We start from the raw sequence: 24,325 nt of genomic DNA on the forward strand, positions 1-24,325 counted from the left end.
CCAAATACGATCACAACAACGAGTCAATGAGTTTCGCCTTATTTTGAAGAACAGTTAGAATGTTAGATGCTGAAGTTGGCTGGTAGCTGGAAGGACCTTCGTATCTAACTTTTTTGTTGTTAAGGTTATAAATAACTGCTTCTTACAAATTCTATGAAATCAAGTGAGTAGCAAACGATTCAACTTCATTTCAACCTGTCAAAAAAAAAAAAAAAAATCTCATTTCAACCCAGCATCAATTTTGGTAAGTTTACATTCTCCTGCAATAATTCAGTTTCAGTTATTATTCATATGAAATAGAATTGATGTTTAATATGTGTTCTTTTCTCTGGATATCCCTTATTCGAATTTATTGGAAATTATCTGAACTTATTACTGTAGAATTTATAATATATTGCATTGATTTTTTTTTGTAGATGACATTTTGATGCAAGTATTGAAGTATTGGTAGAGTGAATGGAGTACTGAAGTATTGGAATTGTTCATCCTTTTTAAAATTAAATTGGGGGATCAGATTTACCTAATTTGCTTGTATGAGATTTAGTACGAGTTCACAATTCGCTACCTAATTTGTTAAATTGGGTTGAAAATTACCAATTTGCTAATTTGTTAGATGGACTGAATGTCTGGGTTCCATTGTGTGTATTGATGGATTGAGTCAATTGGGTGGAAACTCCAGCTAAATACATGTAAAACAGTAGAAATATATTTAGATTTTGTACTCTCACAATCTCCTATTTATATGGTGATTGATTTCCTTATAAATTATGGGGTATGGAGTACTTCATCCGTTCCTAACTTAAAAGCCTCTTTCGTTTTATTATGTGAGTAATAAATGTTAGAAAGAGGCTTTGTATTAAGGGACCGAGGGAGTAGTAAATTATTAAGTGGCTAATTGTCACGGACCAACTTTACTTTATTTGTTGAGATAGTTGTTTATTTGATTAGTTTTTCTTAAATATAAGTTGAGAATCCTTTAGCTAGTGATGGTAGTTCAGATGGTTTAAACTTTCCATGGTCTTGAGTTAAAGGCTCATTCGGAAAAGAGGCAGGGGGGTTTGGATGCACTATGGCAGGGATACAGGGTGTTATTGTTGAGTGTAGTGAGTAGATGATTTAGTGTTCGAAAGTAAACTGTAAGAAAAGAAACCAGCTTGGTAATATCAGAGTAGAATACTCACTTTGGTGCATTTTATCCCCTTTTACTTTTGATCAAGTTCTACATTTGTAAATTAGAGAATAATAATAATAAAAAAAAAGAAATAATTTGATAGGAGATGTGAATATCAGTTAAATTGCAGATTATTAGTATAGTATAATACATGTCTTTCTATGTTTGCCTTCTCACTTTAAGCATAGTTCCTTGATGAGGCCTGGCTACTCTTAAAGTGAGAATTTAATGTGATTTTTTGTTGAGCTTTAATTGAAGGTAATTATAATTTGATAGTGAACAACTCGGTAAGCCTTTAAACAAATCAAAAAGTAAGAACTGAAAAAAAACAGAATTAGAAAAAAAGTAAGGAGTATATTTGAGCTTGGATCTGGAGAACCTTAATTGTCTCACTGTCTCTTTTCCTTTTGCCAGGACAAAAATAAATTAAAGGAAAGCATGGCTAATACCCAACGGGTGGCTAATTCAATACTGCACGAGATTGCATCGTTGCCAACAGATTCCTCAAATTGTTGCATCTACAAAGTACCTGAAAATCTTCGAAAGGTAAATGAGGAGGCTTATCGACCTTTGATTGTGTCAATTGGTCCAGTCTACTACGGTGATCCAAAGCTGATATATATGCAAAAACAAAAAGTGAGGTGCTTGAAATCTTTTCTTCAACGATCCACTCCTGACAAAGTAACAAGTTAGATGATTATGTCGACGCTGTAGGAGGATGGGAAGAGGTAGTTCGCCAAAGTTATGCTGAGACAATAAACCTACCTAGTGACCTTTTTATTATAATGCTGCTCCTTGATGCAATATTTATCATTGAGTTCATCCTGAGGAGAAGTTTCCATGAGTTGATAAAGGTAAATGACTGTGTATTCGACAGACCATCATGGACAATCTTACTTGTCACTCGAGATATAAGGGTAGAAGAAAACCAAGTACCATTTTTCGTTCTGAAGGGTCTTTACGACCTTGCCTTCAGGCCCTCTTCCAAAAATAACCAACTTTCTTTCCTTATATTACTTATAAATTCTTCATGGGAAAAGATGAAGGTGCTCCTCCAAGGATAGCAAGTGCGGATCTAAAACATCTGGTTGATTTTGTAAGAATATGTTACCTTCCTTCTGTGTCTCGGGATCAATTGCCTATTACCAAGTCTCGGGATCAATTGCCTATTACCCAGCAGAATTTTGAGTAAGAGAAAAGTCTTCATTGCGCACTGCCCCGATCGAAGCTCATATGTGGTTCAATTAAACTCAAATTTTGACAGCTTGCATGTCAGGACATCTAGGGCTTCGTTTCCAGTGGTCGGATTGTTTTTTTCTGCTCTGGTTCATGATTCACGTCTGCTGGACAGAACCTCAAATTTATGGTTATATCTCTCAATTTCTTCCTCAATTTTTAGCTCTTATGCTTGTTGTTGCGTAAATTGAGTACCCAACTTTTAAGATTTGAAATTGTGTTTATGTAACAATCCTTGATCATAATAAAATCAATTCAATTTGGGTGGACTCCTAAAGTCCCGTGGTTTTTACTTTTCACACCGAAGAGGTTTTCTACGTAAATATCGTGTGTCTCTTGCTTGATTGTTTATGCTCGTTCTTTGCCTTAATTTGTTGCACTTTAATGTGTTGATGTTGCTGGTGGTTTGTTAATATTGGAGATGCATCATATAGCCTACGTTAAGTATGACCTTTGAACAAACTAGTAGCTTGTACGTGCTTGTGGTTTGTTTGTTTGATCCACTAGAGTAACTAGTGGACCCCTTATGTACTTCAATCTTCCCCTTTTAAATTGCTATAAACCACTAGAGTAACTAGGCCCCCTTATGTACTTCAATCTCCCCAATTGGAGACTTGGAGCACCCTTTTTCTGACTTTTTATGGCCTCCAATTTCTTTGATTCACATTATAATTATGTGATATTCCTCTATTCCGATCCATTATTTTTGTTGACCCATATCCTTGCTCATTTATATTCTCTAATTCACAACCATCACTCATAACTTATCCCTTCATTCATATCACAAGAGCCACAACTCACAACATGACAAGAGTCACTTTCAAATTTAATTAGCTCTTGCTCTGATTTCCTTTAAATCAACTCACTTTACACTAAATACTGTTGCTGATCTTTGAATTTTGCAAAACATAAATATCAGATTTCTTCGTTTCCTAAAGGTTAGCTGGCTCAATTCAATCGATGCAAAATGGAGTATTTGTTTTCCATTGATTGAAGAAAACATTAAGAGAAAAGACATACCTTTCTTCCTTATGTATTTTAATGTCAGAAAACAGAAATTGAGGTAAAAAGTATTCTCTTCTTGTTTTATTTTATTATTCTAGATTGGTTTTTTGCTCTCATTTTAGAGTCTGTTCTCATTATAACATCAACAACACCAAGTTCTATAATGACAAATCAAACCAAAGATGTGGAATCTTCAATACAACACAAGCTTAGTTCTTTACCTAATCATTTCTCTAATCATTCCATTTATAAGGTGCCTGAACATATTCGCAAGGTAAATGAACAATGTTACCAGCCTTCGATTGTTTCAATAGGTCCAATCTACTATAAAAATCCATCCTTGACATTTTCACAAGAGTTAAAATTGAGCCATCTTCAATGCTTCCTTGAATATAGCACCCATGTAAATGGCAACCAATCTTGTTATAGCGTAGCCAAGCTCATAGACAATATAAAAGAACGCGAGGAGGAAGCCCGTTCCTACTACGAAGAAAAAATAAGTCTATCTAGTAATGAGTTCATTGAGATGATGTTGGTGGATGCTGCATTCATCATCTACTATTTTATGTGCTACGATGGTAATCCGGTACCACTCCGAAGAGATCCAATGGTAAATAAAATAGCATGGATGATGAGAGTTGAACAAGACTTATTTATAGAGGATAATCAACTACCATTTTTTGTTCTTAATGATCTGTACAATGCAACATTTGGTGCAACATACCGCGATACATCTTTCAAGGATGTTATTTGTAGATTTATAAGTAACACTTATATTCCTGGAAGAGAGGTTGCACGTACAATAATAGGCCGAGAGAAGGTAAAGGAGACGTCGAGTATTAAGCATCTTGTGGATTTTTTAAGGGTATGTTGCCTACCTTACAAACTTCGAGATCAACTCAACCTTGAAGACTCTCACATAGTATTTCCCTCAAGCGTCAAAGAGATCAAGGCAGCTGGTGTTAAATTTATTGCAATTGAAAGTGAAAGTATACTCGACATCGAATTTTCAGAGGGAGTCTTACGAATACCTACATTAATAATTCAAGAAAACACGGAGGCTGTACTTCGGAGCATAGTATTTTTCGAGCAATGCCACCATTACTACAACTCTTACTTCATCGACTACGTATTCTTCCTTGATGCTTTGATTGATACTTCAGAAGATGTTCGAGTACTAGTTCAACATGGAATAATCAAACATTGTCTAGGAAGTGATGAGGAGGTAGCAAATTTGGTGAACCAAATCACAAAATTCATAATGATTTATAATCCCAATTTCTACTATGCTGATCTTAGTCGAGATTTGAATGCGTATACTGCTATGAGGTGGAATAAATGGAAAGCCATTTTGAGGAGAGATTACTTTAATCATCCATGGTCAATCATTTCTGTGATCTATTTGGTGTTCCTACTTATTCTCACTGTGTTACAGGTTTATACTGGTTTTAGGGGATAGCTACTGTACTCTACAATTCGTGTTTCATGTGCCCTCGCTTACTAATTTAGTGTAAACGAGATTCAATTTCAGATCTTGAATAATATCACCTTTTTACACATTACTACTACTAATACGAGTTATAATATAATAATAATGTATTCTCCACAATTAAATTAATTAGCGTTTCAAATAAAGTTAACATGCCACATGACACTCTCCGACCTCCTTTGTTGACTATTATTCCGTCTTTATACAATTTAGGGTAACTTTTTCTCTATGAATCCGATTTGAGGTTAAAATTGACAAAAAATATTATAAAAAATGTCTTTTTTTACTTGAGTCACGCAAACCGTGGCATTTTTAGTATGCAAAACGAGAAATTTTTAATCATTATTTTTGGTAAATTTTGACCTCAAATAGGGACTCATAAAACAAAAATGACCCCCAAAACCTTTAAAGAGTTTTTCGTCCGAAAAGTGTATTTTTATTTGTAAAACATTAGATTAATAGTGGTGAAATCTTTTTTTTTTTTTTTTTTTTTGTCTTTTTAAGTGGTATTTTAAAATAATTTTCTTATGGATGGTAATTTCAAAAAGCTAGTTATTTGTGGGTTGTAAAATACAACTTTTCCTTCAATTGGGCTGATATCTTAGCCCTACATTGATGTAATCCAGTAAAATGCCAAATTTATTAATGATCATGTTCATTAAAAAAAACTTTTAAATTTAGTATCCACACATTAATCCAAGTTTAGAATAAATTAGTTATACACAAAATACATACAGAGGAAGTCCCAGTTAATCAATTTAATAAACAAAATTTGTTTATCAAATGGCAAAATGGTAAATAAAACAACATAAATGCATAGTTATCATGGCATTTTCGTAAATATATCAACAATAGTGGGACCCATATTTAATAAATTTTTTTTGATTTATTTACAATCACAAAGTCTTATATGTGGCTGGCCACACCGTGTGGCAGGGGTTACTTTATTAGTGTAATAGGGGTTACTTGATCAGCGTTAAAGGAGTTACTTCGTCAGTGCTATAGGGTTACTCAGTTAGTGTTATAGGGGTTACTCAATTAGTACGACAGGGGTTACTTGGTCATTTTTATATGGGTTACTTTGTTATTTTATAACTGGTCACACGGTGTGGCTGGCCACACACAAGACGGGCTGATTTACAATTGTACCCTTTGATAAACAAATTTTGTTTATCAAATTGATAAACTTGAATTTTCCGAAATACATACCTTCCAATATATAATTGAAACTGCTATAAACCACAAGAGTGACTAGGCCCCCTTCTGTTCTTCAATATCCGTACTAGGAGACTATTTTGACCTAATCTTATTCTTTGATTCACATTAACTTGATGTGATATCCCTCCAATCCATGCTCATTTATAACTCCCGAGTCACAACCATCACTCATAACTCATCTCTTCCTCACTCACAAAAGTCACAATTCACAAGTCTACATTATCTCTTTTTGTTATTATATATTACTTACAAATTAAACTAGCTATTGCTTAAATTAAACCACCCTCTTTACTCTGTATTCTTGTACATTACACAACCTACTGTTTGTTGAGTTTTAAAACTTGCAACCATATGATATCAAGTTACTTAAGTTCCTAAAGAAAAATTGGCTCAATTGATGCATACGGCCATACGGGAGCATGTATTTGGTTCTTATTAATTGAAGTAAAAACACAGTTTTGAGAGAAGTCATACCTTTTTTTGCTAGTGTATCTCAACTTCAAACAACAAAAACTGAGGTAAAAAGTCTTTCTTTTATTTATTATTTTCTTTACTTCAAAATTTAAATGTTTGATATGTATTACTTTGGTATCCTTTTATCTACAATTTTCTTACTTTTATTATACTATTCGCATGACATCACACTTTAATTCAGAGCTAAATAGGTGGGAAGTTTTGATGTTTTAAGAAATAGTTGGTGGTAAAATTCTCAAAAAAAAAAAAAAAAAAAAAAAAACTTTAGGTGGTAATTGCTAAAACAACAATAATTGTTGGTGGTAATTGTCAAAAATATATATTTATTTATTCAATTAATATAATGGCAAACGTGAAAATATTGTGTTGTAAAAAAATAGGAATAAACACTACTAGAAAACTGCTGTTTTCCGACGGAAAAAATCCCTCGAAAACACGTTGTTTTCCGTCGGAAACAGCCTGTTTCCGACGGAATTCCGTCGGAAACTGTCGTCGGAGAACCCTTCGTAGGAAAATCAGCCTTTTCCGTCGGAAGGTATTTTTGGGCACTAGAAAAGTCCGTCGGAAAGTTCCGACGAACACAAATCCGTCGGAAAATTCAGACGGAATTTCCGTCGGAAACTGGTTTAAAGGAATTAAAAAAAACACGCCACGCCACCAGGGGCGCGGGGCGCATCTCCACCTCAGAACACCACCAAACCGCCACTCCCTAAACTAACCAAGATCCATCCACCACCACCACCAAACCCTAACCCAGACCCACCCAAACCACCCACTTATCATCATCAAACCCTAACCCATCAGATTCACCAACCACCACCACCGCACCCTAACCCAGATTCACCAACCACCACCACCGCACCCTAACCCAGATCTTCCCAAACCCTAAACTCACCTAACCCAAACCCGCTAAACCCAAACCCAGATCCACCAAAATCCTAACCCACACCCTAACCGAACCCACACCCAATCCGACCCACCTAAAACCATCATCATGAACGACTAAACCAAACACCACAACACAAAAATTTAATAAAAAATTCAAAACATTAAAACGTACCTTAAAAATCGAATTAGCTTCAAATTTAACCTCGAACTTGGTTTACAAAAGCCAAATTTGACCATGAAAATTCTAGATCTAGCATTTTCATGGTCGAATTTGACCTTAAAACCATTAAAGTTATATAAGAACTCACCATTTTTAGCTTTTACCCACCATAGAAAAAATCAGAGAGGAGAAGAACACTAGGGGGTGTGAGAAGAGAGCGTGAGGAGAGAAAGGAGAGGAGAGAGAAAGAGAAGGCGTGAGATGAGAAGAGAAGAGAAGGGCGTGAGAAGTCTGAGAACTGAGAAGAGAAGAGGGAAGAGGAGAGAGGAGAAAGGAGAGAAGGAGGCGGTGAGAGAGGAGAGATAAATGAGAAATGAAAGGGGGAGGGAATCTGATTTAATTAGGGTTTTGTGGTTTTTTTTTCATAAATCCGTCGGTAAGGGTTGAAATTCCGTCGGAAATTTCCGTGGGAATTAATTTCCGTTGGAAAATGTAACATTTCTGACGGAAATACCGTAAATTTCGTCGGAAATAAAGAATTTTCCAACGGATTAAAATTCCGTCGGAAAATTCCGACGGATGTTCAATGGAAACAAAATGCGTTGGAAATTTTGCACTTTCCGACGGATTTTCATGTCCGTCGGAACCATTCCGTCGGAATATGACTGTTTTCTAGTAGTGAAAGAAAGTATTATAATAGGTTAGGATGAAAGGAAAATAAATGATGCTCAAATAATGATGATGATTTACTTTAATATTATAATATGCTTCCTAAAAGAATCTATATACATCTTGTTATGCATGTAATCTCTACTCATTATTGGCAAATGAGCATAGAAAACCACTGGGTAGTTGGGTGCACCTACCTCTATGTGCATCTAAATTTTCTCTATTCTTTTAATTTTGCACCATATTATGCTAAATTTTTAAGGAAATTTTGACAATTACCACCTTATGTTATGTCCATTTTAGCAATTACCACCTCTTCTACTTTTTTTTTTAAATTACCACATTCTATTTTCAAATAAATCAAAAGTTACCACCTTCTTGCCCCCCCCAACTACCACGTGACGACATTTTGGGCCCATTCTTTCCCTTCGCTCCCTATTTCCCTCACATTTCTCATTCCTATTTGGATTTTCATCTCCCCTTTCACTTTTTTTCCCCCAAACCACTAATAATTGTTCGTCAATTTTGATTTGGAGGAGTGAATTGAAGTGTTTTTGATTGTTTGGGGGAAAAAAGTGAAAGGGGGATGAGAATCGAGTTATTGGAATGAGAAATGTGAGGGAAATAGGGAGGAAAGGGAAAGAATGAGCCCAAAATAACGTCATGTGGCAGTTGGGACGCAAGAAGGTGGTAACTTTTGACATTTTTGAAAATAGAATGTGGTAATTTTTTTTAAAAAAAAAAATAAAAGGTGGTAATTACTAAAATGGACATAACAACAGGTGGTAATTGTCAAAATGTATTAAAATTGATATTTTGAAAGTGCAAATCAAGACATTCCAAAAATATCTCACTTAACTGTATTATTCATTACATATAAGTCACAGTAGTTAGTAAAAACAGAGAGTATGAATAGTGTAAAAGTCAGAGTGGTGCAACATTCATTAATATAACCTAAAAAGGTATAATGTATTCCATATATAACATGTTATCTATGATTTGAAATTACAGAATGACAGCTGAAACCAAGGATGTGGAATCTTCAATACAAGACAAGCTTAGTTCCTTACCCAAAATTTCCTCAGAATGCTGCATTTATAAAGTGCCTGGGTATATCCGTGAGGTAAATAGAGAATGTTATCAGCCTTCAATTGTTTCAATTGGTCCAATGCACTATAATAATCCATCCCTAAAATCTTCGTTAGAGTTAAAATTAAATCATCTCAAATGCTTCCTAGAACTCGCAACCCATACCAATGGCACCAAAGCTTATAGCTTAAGGCAATACATTGACTTCATAAAAGTTTGTGAGGATAAGGCTTGTTCCTATTATGAAGAAAGAGTAAGTCTCTCCAGCAACGAGTTTATTGAGATGATGATGATCGGAAAATTTGTTCAAAAGGACCAAGGAAGCTGACTCTTTTGTTCAAAAGGACCAATTAAGCCAAAAGTTGTTCAGAAGGACCACAAATCGCACTTTGGGTTGTTGAGGGAGACCACGTCACAATTTCAGGCAAGTCAACGCCGGACTCCGGCGTTGACCATCACGTGCTAGTCACGTGGGTCATTAACTTGGTAATTTTTTTTTTCTTTTTTTCCCATTATTCCTAACTAATTCCCCCCAAAATCAAATTTCACCCAAATTTTTTAGATCTTCTTCTTTCTCTCTCCTCGAAGTGACGAACCCTAGAATCAAAGCAAGTCTGCAATTGCGGCTCTTTTTGGTGACAAATTATTCGGGATTGCAATTGAGGAGATGAGGAACAAGGTTAGTACTGTGAATTTGGTTGCAATTTGTCGAATTTAGGGGATTTTGCTTGATGTTGTTCGTTTTTGTACTTCAAAATTGAAATTGCAGGAACATGAATATGGGAAAATTGAAGAGGACTAAGTGCAATTGTGGGATTCCAGTGGCGCAAAGGACATCGTGGACCCATGACAACCCAGGTAGACGATTTAGAAGTTGTAAATTTTACAACTTTGAAACTGGGCAGAGGGATTGTGATTTTTTTGAATGAGTTGATGAAGACATGGTGGAGTGGCAAAAAGATGTCACTAAGATTAACTTCGGACATGAATTTGCTCAAGGTTAACTTCGGACATGGCTGCTCTGACCTCACCAACAATGGCAGAACATACTAAATGCCATGAACAGTCGTCATTCGAGGAGAGAGAAAGAAGAACAATAAGAAAAATTGGGGAAAATTTTTTTTTTGGGGAAAATCGTGAAACAAAAGGAAAAAAGAAAAAGAAAAAAAAAGGCCCAACTTAAAGAAGCACGTGATATGCACGTGATAGTCAACGCCGAACTCCGGCGTTGACTCGCCTGAAAATGTGACTTGGTCCCACTGAACAACCCAAAGTCTCTTTTGTGGTCCTTTTAAACAACTTTTGTCTTAATTGGTCCTTCTGAACAAAAGAGACACTTTCCTTGGTCCTTTTGAACAAATTTTCCATGATGATCGATGCTGCATTCATCATTTACTTGTTTATGAGTCATAATGAAAAATTTCAAACTCGGAATATTCCTATTAATGAAAAGATTCGTTGGATTATGAAAGTAAAACAAGATATATTTGTAGAAGATAATCAAATCCCATTTTTTGTTCTCAACGATTTATACAGCATAACATTTCGTGAAGCTCACCGCGAAACATCCTTTGACGACCTAACTTGTAATTTTATATCTAAAAATTCTGTTTTTGGACATACCAATCCAGCTATTGGTAAAGAGAATATTAATGTTGTGAGAAAAAAATCAGAAATTAAGCATCTTTTGGATTTTTTGAGGGTTTGGCACTTACCTTCCAAACCCCGAGACGGTGCATCACCAACTGTATTTACTTTACCCCCAAGTGCTGAAAAATTGGAGGTTGCCGGAGTAAAATTCAAGGCAAGTGAGGGTAAAAATCTATTGGATATTGAATTTTCAGATGGTGTTTTAGAGATTCCAAGATTGACTATGGAAGACAGGACAGAAGGTTTTCTACGCAACATTATATTTTTTGAGCAATGTCATCATTTTAATGACAAATATTTTGCCGACTATGAGTCGTTCATTGATGCATTGATTAACACTCGTGAAGACGTGCAAATATTAGTTCAACATGGTGTAATCAAGAATTTGCTTGGGAGTGATGATGAGGTAGCTAATGTCGTGAATCAACTTTGCAAAAATATAATGATTCATAGTCCTGATCTCTACTACTATTCTGATGTTGCTGAAAAACTGAATGCGCATGCCAACACCAGGAGGAACAAATGGATGGCTATATTAAGGAAAGACTACTTCAATCATCCTTGGTCAATCATTTCCGTTGTCTATTTGGCGATTCTTCTTATCCTCACCGTGTTACAAGTTTATACTGGCTTTAAGAACTAATTATTCTTTGTTCATTTACGTACAGATTCCAATTCCAGTTTATTGTTGTACAAGACAATGAATTAAGAATTTCTTTTGATGCTTGTTTAATGCTAGAATTTGTATGTTACATTAATGATAAGTTGATTGAACTTTGGTATATGTAAGCTGGTAAAAGGGAAAATAGCTATGGGGGTGCAAAATTAGGCTCAATTAAAAAAAAAAAAAAAAAAAATAATATGTGGAGTTTTATCATTCAATTTTTGGAAAATTTGAAACTATCTAAAGTATTCAATTTTTACATTACCACCTCAGCTCAAGTTCTTTTTTAATTGTATTATACCATCTAGTTTTTTCCAAAACGCTAAAAACTACCACCACTTGTCTGAGTGACGTTATCATGGGTCCCACAAACGGCCTTCCTTTCATTTTCCCTCTCTTTTCTCGATTTCCCTTGTTCTTCCTCTTTCTATCTCTTCATCTTACAAACTTGATTTCATTTGTCACTTTTTCGCAAATTAGGGTATTAAATTATGCAATTAAACCTTCAACGAATTGAATTTCATAATCAAGGGGTTGAACAAGTTTAATTAGGGTAAGTGAAATCAATTTGGGGGTTTCCTCAATTCAAAAAATTAGGATTAATGAAATCAATTTGGGGGTTTTCTCAATTCAAAGATAACAACAAATAACCCTAATTGAGGACTACTTTTTGTTCTTGAATAGTTTGATCAACACCCCAAAGGATGTGGCCATACTTTCTCAAAGTGGGGTGAAAAGAAGTGAAGGGGGGGGGGGGGGGGGGGGAGGATGAGAATCGAGTTAGGAATGAGAAATGTGAGGGAAATAGGGAGGAAAGGGAAAGAATGAGCCCAAAACGACGTCACGTGGTAGTTGAGGGGCAAGAAGGTGGTAACTTTTGATGTTTTTAAAAATAGGTGGTAATGTTCAAAAAAAAAAAAAAATAGAAGGTGGTAATTGCTAAAACGGACATAACAGAAGGTGGTAATTGTCAATTTTTTCGAGTATATAGCTAGTAGAAACTAGAAACTACCAAGAAATTCCCAATAAAAGCAATCAAAATTACAAATGCCACCTTAACAACATTAAAATTTAACTTCTCAGAATCTATTACAACCAGCGTTAGCTATGCTGAAAATCTAACTCTATTCAAATTCAACTTCCCAACTTGATAAAAGGGCATCTAACTCTATATTCTGAAATATCTTAACCACTAATAAAAAGTGATGATTACAATACATAGTTTCTAAATAAAATACATAGCCACTAATTCACAACATAGATCAATATACATATTACATGATAGGTCTAATTCTCAATCAATAGAATCAAAATTAATCAATTTTTAGAAACTATTATCCGGCCCCTTGCCTTGAATCAACACCAAAACTAAACCCTAAATTGAAAATATTGACAATGGGAAATCAAAAATCAAAGAAAACTCACAACTTTTGATAAATTAAGTGTAACTTGAAGGAAATTACTGTATGAACTGTACTATTTGCATTCAAAAAAAATTAAGGAAATTTTGATTTTTAACACCACAAAAAACCACAAAAATGGTTTTTAACACTACAAAAAAAAAGTTTTTATTTTAACACCACTAAAAATTCACAAAATTGGAAATTACCACCAATTAACTCATCTTTAGATGAAATCCGTTAGGTAGGTCCCATATAATACACTTGTCACAATAGTGTTGGCTAAAATAAGATTTTATTTTTTTAAAAAAAACAAACCCTAAAACTAATTCAGCCACCCTACCACCACCATACCACCACTAGGTCCACCACCGACACCCCACTACCACCAGCACTCACAACCACAGCCCATAGGCACCCTCTTCCCCACGCTATCTGCGCAGCCCCCGCCCCCAATTTTACCTCCGGCGTACCGGAAACCACCTCCCGCAGCAAGACCGACCAACAACCATTGTATCCCAAACGACCAAACTACCCCAAAATGGCTATGAAATTAGCCACTAACGGTCGAAATCGGCCGGTTTTGGGGTTGAGTGGTCGGTTTCGACCCTAAACTGGCCGATTTCGGCCATTAGTGGTTGATTTCGTGGCCTCTTTTAGGGAATTAAAGGTCAGGTTTAGGGTGGGTTATAGGGCTGTCGGTCAGACTAGGGTTGCGGGAAAGGGTCGGGGGAAGGTTTTTCGGTGGTCGGGGGCCACGCTGGTTGGGTGGGGGAAGGTTTTCGGTGGTCGGTCAGGCTAGGGTTGCGGGAAAGGGTCAGGGGGGAGGTTTGCCGGGGTGGCGGCCGCTCTGGTTGGGTGGGGGAAAGGCTGCCTGTGGTGGTGGTAGGGTGGCTGGGCTTTTGTTTTTTTAAAATTATTATTTTTTTGTTTTTTATTTTAAATTTTAGCCAACTATATTGAGACACGTGGCATTGTGACCCTACTTAACGGATTCCATCCAAAAATCCGTTAAGTGGTGGTAAAAACAAAATTTGGAGGTTTTTGGTGGTGTTAAAATAAATTTTTTTTTTGTAGTGTTAAAAACCATTTTTGTGTGTTTTTGTGGTGTTAAAAATCAAAATTTCCATAATTGAATCATTTCCCTACAATTAGAACTTTGATATTTCTTTTAATCCACCTAAAATAAGAAACAAATTACTGCAATTCGAAATACGATCGAATTGTTACTAATGAGTACAATTTAACTAAATAAATCGATTAACAAAAACAACTATTAATTTGATTAATTCGATCCAAATTATTGCAGGAGAAGAAAAATTCGAAAGCCTATCTAGATAGTGCAGTGATGGCGTGACGTTCATAGGTGCGGCAATTCAGTGGTGCAGTGTTGTAGCGGTAGATCAGAGTAGACTTTCCACAATCTACGACGAACCCTAAACTGGGATAGAATTACTGTTCAAATTGAAAAAACCTAGAATTTGAAGAGTTCGAGAAGAGAGAGAAAAGGGGAGAGGATAACCCTATTATAGCATAGAAAATAAAAGAAAAGGTAGTTCAACCACCATGGTTAAGTGGTATATTCCATTGATAACCTGCCTTCAAAGTTCGAACCATGAGGCTTGATAGAGGAGAAAGAAGAAGAAGACTGAATGAAAAAAGAGGTTGTAAGCTTTTTGTTTTTTTTATGAGTGAATGAAAACCGGGTTAATTCCCAAAAAATCGGGGAGAAATTGAGAAAATAAATAAATAAATAAATTAGTGTTACCATTATTAAATGTTACTTGTTTTAAAGTGTTACTTTGTAATGTTACCTGTGTTTAAAGTGCTACTTTTAGTGTTACCTTCTATACAAGTGTTACAGAATGGTTACCTATAAATCTATAATTTTTCATTTTAAAAAGTGTTATAAAAAATGTGTTACATAAACTCAAATATGTACTAGTGAATAGAGATAAAAAACCCACGACAACGAGCACCAAAAAAATTTCACTATAATAAAATGAGAGCACAAAGTTACCCCAATAATAGGGTATTGAGATACAACTCTTATAATTAAACTCTCAAAATATAAGAAAAGAAAATAGTGGAATAAATCACAAGGAGGAGATTAAGTAGGGAGACTAGTGTAAATGGATGAGTAATTTTGTGAGTGGGTAAATTTGTATAATGGAGGTTGAATATTGGTTGGATGCCTCAATATGAGCCAAACTTCAACTATTATATAGTTGGTTAGGTTGGTGGAAATGGATGCCCCAAGATGTATGAAGAATTCTCTAAATTTGCTTGCATGATAATATTGCTTCTAGAAAGTTACCATTTTCTAGAATAATCAACATAATTGTAGAATATATGACTACTCTAGAAGCAAGAAGAATTGTATTAGGCTTTTTCAAAACTTGGTCCATATGAAATTTTGGGCCACATCTAACACTCTTTTATATGTTATACTAGGTTAAATCCCATGCAATGAACGATTGCTAAAAACTTTTAAAAATAATATTATAGAAACTTTATAAATTGAATGACTCGTGTATTTAAAATATATACGTTACCCTACTAAAAACAGCTATAATGGACAGCTTAATACATATTTTTGGAAAGAAATTCGAGTCTACTTAAGATAATAAGTTTTTTTTTACAATTTATCACTGAGAATTTTAAAAACTATAGATTTACCAAAGAGAATTTTCCTTTTCATATTTTAGATACAAATTTTTTTCCCAAGTAACATTGATTTATTTTAAGAAGGTATTTTTAGAGACAAAATTTTTAATGCAATATTGACAAGTGTTTTATTTATTCGCTTTTAGTATTATGTAATTGATTTGCTGTTATTATTGAAATATATATAATTTACAATTTTGAAATTTGAATGCAATTTATGTAAGATTTGATCATGTGTAAAGTAAATTTTAATTATTCAACCATGCAACATTAATTGATGTTATGATTTGAAATTAAAGTACAAGTTTAAGCTTGAACATGTCATTATATAATATATATACATATATTGTCATTATATAATATATATACATATATTGCGTCATTATATGTGTGGTTTGGAACAAGAAAAAAAAATCTATGTTTATTTCCAGAGTGTGTGTGTGTGTATCTATGTTTATTTCCAGAGAGTGTGTGTGTGTGTGGGGTGTTTGGAACAAGAAAAAAAAATCTATGTTTATTTCCAGTAAGTTTAAGGCAAAAAGGAAAATATTTATATTTAAAAATATAAGAAAAGTTCAAGGCGATAAAAATATGAAATACAATTTATTTAGGAAATTTTGTAAATAACTGCTCTCAAAACAACCTATAAAGTTTCACTTAAAAAATATGGAGTATGCCTAATGTGATCACATTTAGGGCCTGTTCTCTTACGTTGAAATTCAGTTCAGTTCAGTTCAGTTCAGTTCAGCTGAGTTCAATTCAGTTCAGCTCAATTCAGTTCAGTTCAGTTCAGTTCAGCTCCTAATTTCCTTCTCTTATAAAATTTTCATTTCAGTTCAGTTCAGTTCAGTTCAGTTCAGTTCAGCTGAGTTCAGTTCAGTTCAGTTTAGTTCAGTTCAGTTCAGCTGAGTTCGGTCAATGAGAACAGGCCCTTAAGCTTAACACAATCCATTCTTAAATCAGCAGAACAATTAACTTAATGTCAATTAACTTAATATATTATATTGTAGTAAATATTATATAAACAAGATAGTAATTTTGAAGCTGTAAATAAAGACAAACAAAACAATATCCCACATGACTATGTTAGACTATTCTTTTTTTTTTTTTTTTTTTTTGAATCCATACGTTAGATTATTTTTAACTCAAAGATTAGTTTAAATCTAAAATAATGCGCAAATAGTGAAAAAGAAAATCCAACGTTAAGATTAAAAGAAAACGGTGGAAGTATATATTTACACAATTGTATACCACATTTGTTTTTTTACAAAGTGTTACATTTTCGTGTTACCAGTTACCACATTTCATTTCTTATTAATTGCAGCAAATGAAATTTCTTATGTTTTACAATAATAACCTTCATTGTCACTAATAAGAAAGACGGACAGTATTTTATATCATACTATGGAGCACAACATGTTAAGAGGGAATATAGATTACTCTAATGGATTGAAAAAGTATATATAAATCTTCTTCTGGTGGAAAAGAATGCTATTTTATTCTTTAATATACTATACACGTATACACATAAGTTTTCTTATTTGCGTGGTTAAAGAATATTACTTTTAATTGTGTTAAGTTACAAAACTCTATAAAAAGAAAATCAATCCAAGGCTAAGAATTACATCATTCCTAAATATATTATTACACATTTACAGTATTTATTAATTTTTTTTAATAAAATAATTTTCTCTGCTCGGGTCACCTTGCGAAGCTGCGATTTGCCAGTGTGTACATTTCAATTTGCAATTTTGGTGCGTCCCTTATCTCCACAATTTTCTATTCAGAAATTTTATATGGATACTATTTTATTTGCTGTGAATTATTGATATTTACACGGTCTTATGTGTATCATCATTATAAGAAATAAAATACTTCTATTTTCCATTTCAAATTGATTACTTCTATTTTCCATTTCAAATATAATTGGCACAGCTTCATTTACACTATTTGCATACTTACTTGGGCTCATACACATACTAGTACAATATTGACCACTTTAAGTCAAGCCTAAACGGTTTTGTTTTCGGGCTCATTCCCAAAAAACTTTGTGCTAGTGAGCATCACTATATATATATATATATATATATATATATATATGACTCTTTTACTTTGCTATTTCTTTCATGTGGGACTTAGGATGAAATTCCCAATAATGTAATAGGATTCATCTAAAGATCGTTTTAAGATATTAACTTTTTAATGTTTATTAGAAATAACAATGATCAATTTCCTTAAAAAAAAAACACATAATTGTGTGTTGACAATTGAGTTAAGTTTTGTCACCTTTTATGATATGAAAAGGAGGTAGTAGAATAGATCAACAATAGTACTACTCCCTCAATTATTTTTTATTTACATATAAATTTGTTTTTTATTGCTCCTGTTTGAAACTTTGATGCTATTCTCAATTTTAGAAAATCTTCTAAATCATTCTTAATTGTGAAAGACAGTTTTATCATCATAATTCGTAAAAACTCTTCTGTGAGTCACTATAAATATATATATATATGACCCTATTCGAGCTAGTTTATTTCACACCTTAACCCAACCCACTTACAAGGCGATAGTACGATAATAATATGACTTTATAAATATAAAAAATTGTATATTCTTACATGTAGTCAACCGTACACCATATAATTGGTCCATCATAGTATGACCACTTTACATATAAAACAATTAATTTAGTAACGAGTATTACGTCAAATGTCGGATAGGATACCCTAATACAAGTAGTTAGTAGTTACTCCAATAAAAAGTGGATTTATCACTCACAAATAAAATTAAATTGTACCTAGACATCGGCTATGTCACATCGTTACAAATAAATTGAAGTAGAAATAGTAGCCTTTTCTTTCCAAATACTTCTTCGGTTTCTTTCTAGTTAACTTGTTTCTTTAGTTACATTTCTCAACACATAAATTCATTTACAGATCAACAAGCAAAAATTTATAAAAAGTTTCATACTTTCAAAACCATATTTTCATATGAATCTAATAGAACACCGCAATAGATATATATACATCATAAAAGATGATGGTTAATTGAGATAGACATGTGAATTAATATGAACTTCCTTTGTTTTTTAATTGGCAAGTATAAACTTTTAACACATAAAATCCCTACCTTATAAGTAATTGAACAAAACTTTTATAAATAGTGTATGGACATTTATATCTCTTTTGATTTCAAAAGTTTTAAATTGGTCTCTTGAATTCCCTAAATTGATTTTAAAAGTTATGTTTATTTTCCATTTTTAAAGCTATCTTTTACTCTTTCCATTTCTTTTTGTTTTAATTTTCTTATTTAGAAATTAATTAGACATTTATATTTAATTTCTAAATTGAACTCAATATCTTTTTACTGTTCTTTCACCAAATCAAAGTAGCTCAGCTAAAGTTTTGAACATTGTACAACTACACAGCTCCAATACAATTATCGTTTATATGCAAATAAATTTAATGAAATATTATGCAACCGGCATAAGGCATAAATGCCATAATTCCATCAGTAATAATTCTTTTCAAAGGGCTAGCTATATGGTGCGTATCTCGCGTTGGAATCTCTAGTAGTGTTAAAATTTTAAACTTTCCAACTAAAATCAAAGGTAGTTGGAAGTACATTGCAACATTTGCTATTTGTGAAGTACTTATTGCATAACATTTAATTCTTGACGTATTGAGTGGCCCCAGAATAAGTAACCCTGACCGATTGTGCAACCCCTGAATAAGTAACCCTTGAATAAGTAATCTGGGCAACACGTTGTGGCCAGGCACACAGAAAACGCACTTTATATTTTATACTTCATATAATCGTATTGCACCTTAGTTATTAGACCTTATTGAATTTGAACTAATTTGAACTTATCAACTCTTAAGTGATATGCTATCATATTGGAATATATCTAAACTTATTAGCCTAGCTAGCTTATGAGTGCACTTGTATAATTCACAAATGCAGGTGACGGTTGTAGAAAGGTAAATAACAATGTTGGATCAAGTATATGATGAGATAGCAATTTCAATGGAAGAAAAGGTGAACTCCTTGTCAAATGGTTATTCCAGCAAGTGTTGCATTAATAAGATTCCTGCCTTTATTCGAAAGGGAAGTGAAGAGTGTTATCGACCTTCAGTTGTGTCAATTGGTCCCATCTACTACAATCATCCATCTCTTAAAACTATCCAAGACCTAAAATGGATTTACTTGAAAAACTTCCTACAACATCCCTCAAATAATGATAATCGTAGTTTGAAGGATTATACCAAATTTGTGAGAGAACGTGAGAGCGCAATCTATGAGTGTTATGACCTACATAATGTTGGAGGCAAGGACGACAATAATGTCGAAGTAACGGTGCATGATCCTTACCGGAAGTGCTATGAACAACTTATAGTAGAACAAATCTCTCCTGATGAATTTATCGAAATGATAGTGCTTGATGCTGCATTCATCGTTTACTTATTCATAAGTAATAGCGATTTGGTCTCAAGTTCAATCTCCATACCAAAGAGCCAACAAGGACTAGTGCCTTACTTGGTTAAAGATTTATTTCTACTAGAGAACCAGCTTCCTTTTTTTGTAATCCAGGGTTTCTTTGACATAGCCTTTGGTCGTCCCAACGATCCACCTAGTAAATTTATTCACATTATTCTTAATAACCTTATTAGCATTACTAGTTTCCCGGGATATAAGGTCATGAAGAGTGTTGTTGATAATAAGGAAATTATCGATGCATCAACTACAAAGCATTTGTTGGATCTTTTGAGAAAGTGTTGCTGCTTACATTCAAACTTCTCGCCAATAAAAGATAAAGATGAGCGGATATTTTATCCGAGGACTGCCAAGAAACTAAGCGAAAACGGAGTAAAATTTGAGGTAAGCAAAAGTGAGTGTCCATTGCAGGTCACATTTAAGAAGGGGAAGTTGATGATTCCAGAATTTGTTCTAGATACTGACACTGAACCTTATTTGCGGAACCTCATATACTTTGAAAAATGTCATTATTCCGAGGAAGATTACATTAATGATAATTTGCTATTTTTGGATAAACTGATTGACACCATAGAAGACGTGGAAGTACTACAAGAAGCAGGAATTCTCGTAAATCATCTTGGCAGTGACGAAGATGCAATCAAATTTTTCAATAACGTCCCCAGAAACACTACTGTAGGAAGCCATTTTCATTACTCACAAGTTAGTAAAGATGCAAATGAATATGCTTCTGATTGTTGGAATCAATCCAAGGCTATATTTTGGAACAAATACTTCCACCATCCATGGTCAATAATATCTGTGATCGCAGCTATCATACTTTTTATTCTTACTCTCTTACAAACTATTAGTGGTTTCACTAAGTAAGTGTCTTGCTCTATCCATCTTGTAATAAATCTTTTTTTTTTTTTTTTTGGCTGTAAAAATGTACTATTTTAGTGTCACTTTCATTATATAAACTCCATTTATAAACATATTGTGTACTGTTTAGACGTGATTTTTTTAAGTGGAGATATAAAAAGTTGTAACTACTATGGTAGTTAGTGGAAGATAATACACTACAAGAAATCATGCAATTACTATAGCAAAAAATCCCTCGGTAAAAGCACCAAAAACCAGTTGGAAATGAACAAAGATACAATTTAGAAAAGATCAATATTTTGTAAATCAGATTTTATAAAGATCCTTTCCATATATGAAAGGAAAATTTGTGAGGAAGGTCCTTTTAAGTAGACCTTTTTGTAACAAAAGTCCTTTTATAAAATAGGTGGCACAAAAGGTCTTTATATCATGTTTGGGTTGTGAGGAAGTACTCTTGAGTGTCGATCCTATTTCTTGAGCTAAACCCTCGTTCTTTCTAGTGAGTGTTCCAAATTCAAGTTGCTCTATCTCTTCTCCCAAGTTCATGCTCATCCTCTGATTCCGATCCGGATCACCTTTACAGTTAGTATTTGGAAGAATTTGATCATGACATTCTGTTTCTAATTAAACGGAGTTGAGGGATATTGAGGGCTTTTCTATAGGGTGTTTGACGGTCTAACGAAAATCTTAGAGAAAGATATTATGATCACGAGTGGGATTTTTAGATGGCATAAGATCAGGATCGAGCCTATTTCTTTTGACTTTCTCATAGTCCATGACCAATATTATAATTGGTTAAAATATTCCAAAATAATAAACAAATTATTATATTAAACCATGAAAATAGAACATTTTATTCAATAAAATCGTATATTAATTAACTACCTGTGATTCCTCGTCTCTGCGAGAACTTGCCATATTCCTCAATTTTGGTCTAAAATTAAGAAAATCAAAAAATAAGAAAGCAGTCTTTATAATAATTTTTTTTTGACATAAATAAAAATACAACCAAATTTAACATAATTTTCCTAAATTAAGTCGTGAAATAACATGAAAAAAAGGAAAATATGGGTACATGATTAACCTAAAGTAGGTCATTTTAAACAAAGTGGTGTACTTTCAGGAAAACTCCTCGGATGGGAGACTTGAAGTGTGTACCATTGATCAATATATATAGTGTTACAATCCTAGTCCTAATCTTGTTAGGAATCTAGTATGATAAGTATACAAACTATATAAAAAATATATACAATATATCCTAACTCTGCAACAAATATTATTGTAATACTATAATATCTATCACTATCATTTAATTTTTTGCCAAGTTGAATTTGGGTCGTTGATTAAATGTCTTATATATAGGGCGTGTTCGGCAAAAGTAGCTGTGTGGGTAGCTGTTAGCTGTGTGGGTAGCTGTTAGCTGTAGTAGTAGCTGTCAGCTGTACACCTAGCTGTTAGCTGTCAACTAGTTGTTAGCTGTGAATGTTTTAATTTTTAATAGTAGTGTTCGGTAAACTAGCTGTTGAGTTCCTAAATATTTTTAAATAATAAAAAATTATTATTTCATTATTGCATAAATTATACTACCTCCGTTACATATTATTTGCAATGATTAGACATTTTCCCTCTCTACTAATAATATGTAACGGAGGTAGTAATTATATTATTAGTCAAATTTTGATAACAAAATTTAAGGTGTGGTTTATAAAATAAAGTACATAATTTCTTGATTACTATCAAATACATTTGAAAGGAGAGTGTACAATCTATCAAAATAATAAATACTACATAAATAAAAATAAATTAGTGTATACAAACCTTTAAGTAAGAACATTTATTTTCTTAATAAGCTAAAAGTTACTCTAATGAAAAAATACGCATAGGAAAGAATATTAGACATGAGATAATTATCAAAACAAATTTCAACGTTAAAATTTTGATAAGTATTAAAACAGTATATCAAATTTGAAGGTTAAAAAAACAGATTTGGATTTTATTTTCTTAAATTTTGGATAAAATTCTACACCTAATTTTCAAAAAAAAAAAAAAGGAAAAAAAAAAAACCACAGCTATTCAAACGTTAAAACTTTTAACTTTTGGCAAAAGCTACTTGAAACACTAAAAGCTACTTTCACCACTACCTTGCCAAACATACCTAATTTTTATCAAGTAGCGTTTTGACCAAGTCAAAAAGCTAAAAGCTACACAAAAGCTACCTAAACGCTAGTGCCGAACACGCCCATAGACCCGCCACTGGACACAATTCATTAAGGATTGGAGATTAACCCAATAATGAAGATCCGCCCTCGATCTATTTTATGTCCCTCGAAAAAACAAATACAAGTATATCATTACCCACTCCACTAGACATCACACATTCACACAGTCAAAGTTAAATGACTAATTTAGAATAGATGGAGTAACTAACTTATATAATACGTCACTATGTGCTTGATAAAGTACGTGTATAATTAAATCAATTTTAGAGAATTTAATCACTAGCTTAAACTTTTGTTTGAGTTGAACCTCTACCAAAAGTCAGCCCCCTCTAATTTCAAGTGGAAAATTCAGTACTAGATATGAGGAGACTCGTGATGCGTACATAATTAAGACTAATGACCTCTTATCATATAATCAATCTACAATAGGTGATCAAAATAAAGTAGAAATTGCGAGCAAGAAGAATAAGTAACCACATTAATGACAACTATGACTAATATTTAGTATGAACAAGTTGATTTACAAATAAGCGATGAAAGTCAATAAGTTTGAATGCAGATGCTTCGATGCACAACATTAATGACAACTATGACTAATATTTAGTATGAACAAGTTGATCGTCGACTTTACTTATCGATTGTCAACGTAGACTTTTAATCAAACTGATAAAAATGAAAATAAAGGAATCTTCCATGTGAAATACTACAACTATATCTTTGTATATATTGAAAGTACAAACAAGCTAAGTCAAGAAAGACAGCTCCTATATATTTATTATATATAATCAACTATCAAGTCAATAATATTATTGTCATTACAAAAGTAATTAGACTAAGAGTATGTAAGCACATATATATAGTTAAGGAAGTGAATTGAGTTACACACTTAATTTTGAGTATAGAGCTCTCTACTACGTACACAATGTCATAAAATGTTCTTTTAAACGAGATTTAAAGTACATACGTAGCTT

The 24,325-nt window shown here is 33.2% G+C and overlaps 2 protein-coding genes and 1 pseudogene across 3 annotated transcripts; all 3 read left to right on the forward strand.

Annotated features, from left to right (window-relative positions):
* Window positions 1-120: 120 nt before the first annotated feature.
* On the forward strand, window positions 121-11,831 carry LOC145594409 (uncharacterized; annotated as a pseudogene). The gene is made up of 5 exons (XR_014102836.1): window positions 121-244; window positions 1,586-2,359; window positions 9,322-9,433; window positions 10,222-10,398; window positions 10,727-11,831. The product of XR_014102836.1 is annotated as an uncharacterized LOC145594409 (transcript).
* Window positions 3,146-4,969, forward strand: LOC145593719 (UPF0481 protein At3g47200-like). Its single transcript, XM_081650045.1, has one exon. It carries the CDS (start codon window positions 3,576-3,578, stop codon window positions 4,869-4,871), a length of 1,296 nt encoding a protein of 431 aa, XP_081506171.1. The 5' UTR covers window positions 3,146-3,575; the 3' UTR covers window positions 4,872-4,969.
* A 5,580-nt stretch (window positions 11,832-17,411) lies between the features above and the next one.
* LOC145595681 (UPF0481 protein At3g47200-like) lies at window positions 17,412-21,173 on the forward strand. The gene is made up of 2 exons (XM_081652098.1): window positions 17,412-17,534; window positions 19,744-21,173. Exon 2 carries the CDS (start codon window positions 19,771-19,773, stop codon window positions 21,139-21,141), a length of 1,371 nt encoding a protein of 456 aa, XP_081508224.1. The 5' UTR covers window positions 17,412-17,534; window positions 19,744-19,770; the 3' UTR covers window positions 21,142-21,173.
* The last annotated feature ends 3,152 nt before the right edge of the window (window positions 21,174-24,325 follow it).

The sequence above is a fragment of the Chenopodium album genome, chromosome 19, assembly GCF_948465745.1.
Source record: "Chenopodium album chromosome 19, dcCheAlbu1.1, whole genome shotgun sequence".
Taxonomy (NCBI): Eukaryota; Viridiplantae; Streptophyta; class Magnoliopsida; order Caryophyllales; family Amaranthaceae; genus Chenopodium; species Chenopodium album.

Excerpts from the sequence above, each read along its gene's own strand:
- LOC145593719 (XM_081650045.1), top strand. The coding sequence starts at position 3,576 with ATGACAAATCAAACCAAAGATGTGGAATCTTCAATACAACACAAGCTT.
- LOC145595681 (XM_081652098.1), top strand. The coding sequence starts at position 19,771 with ATGTTGGATCAAGTATATGATGAGATAGCAATTTCAATGGAAGAAAAG.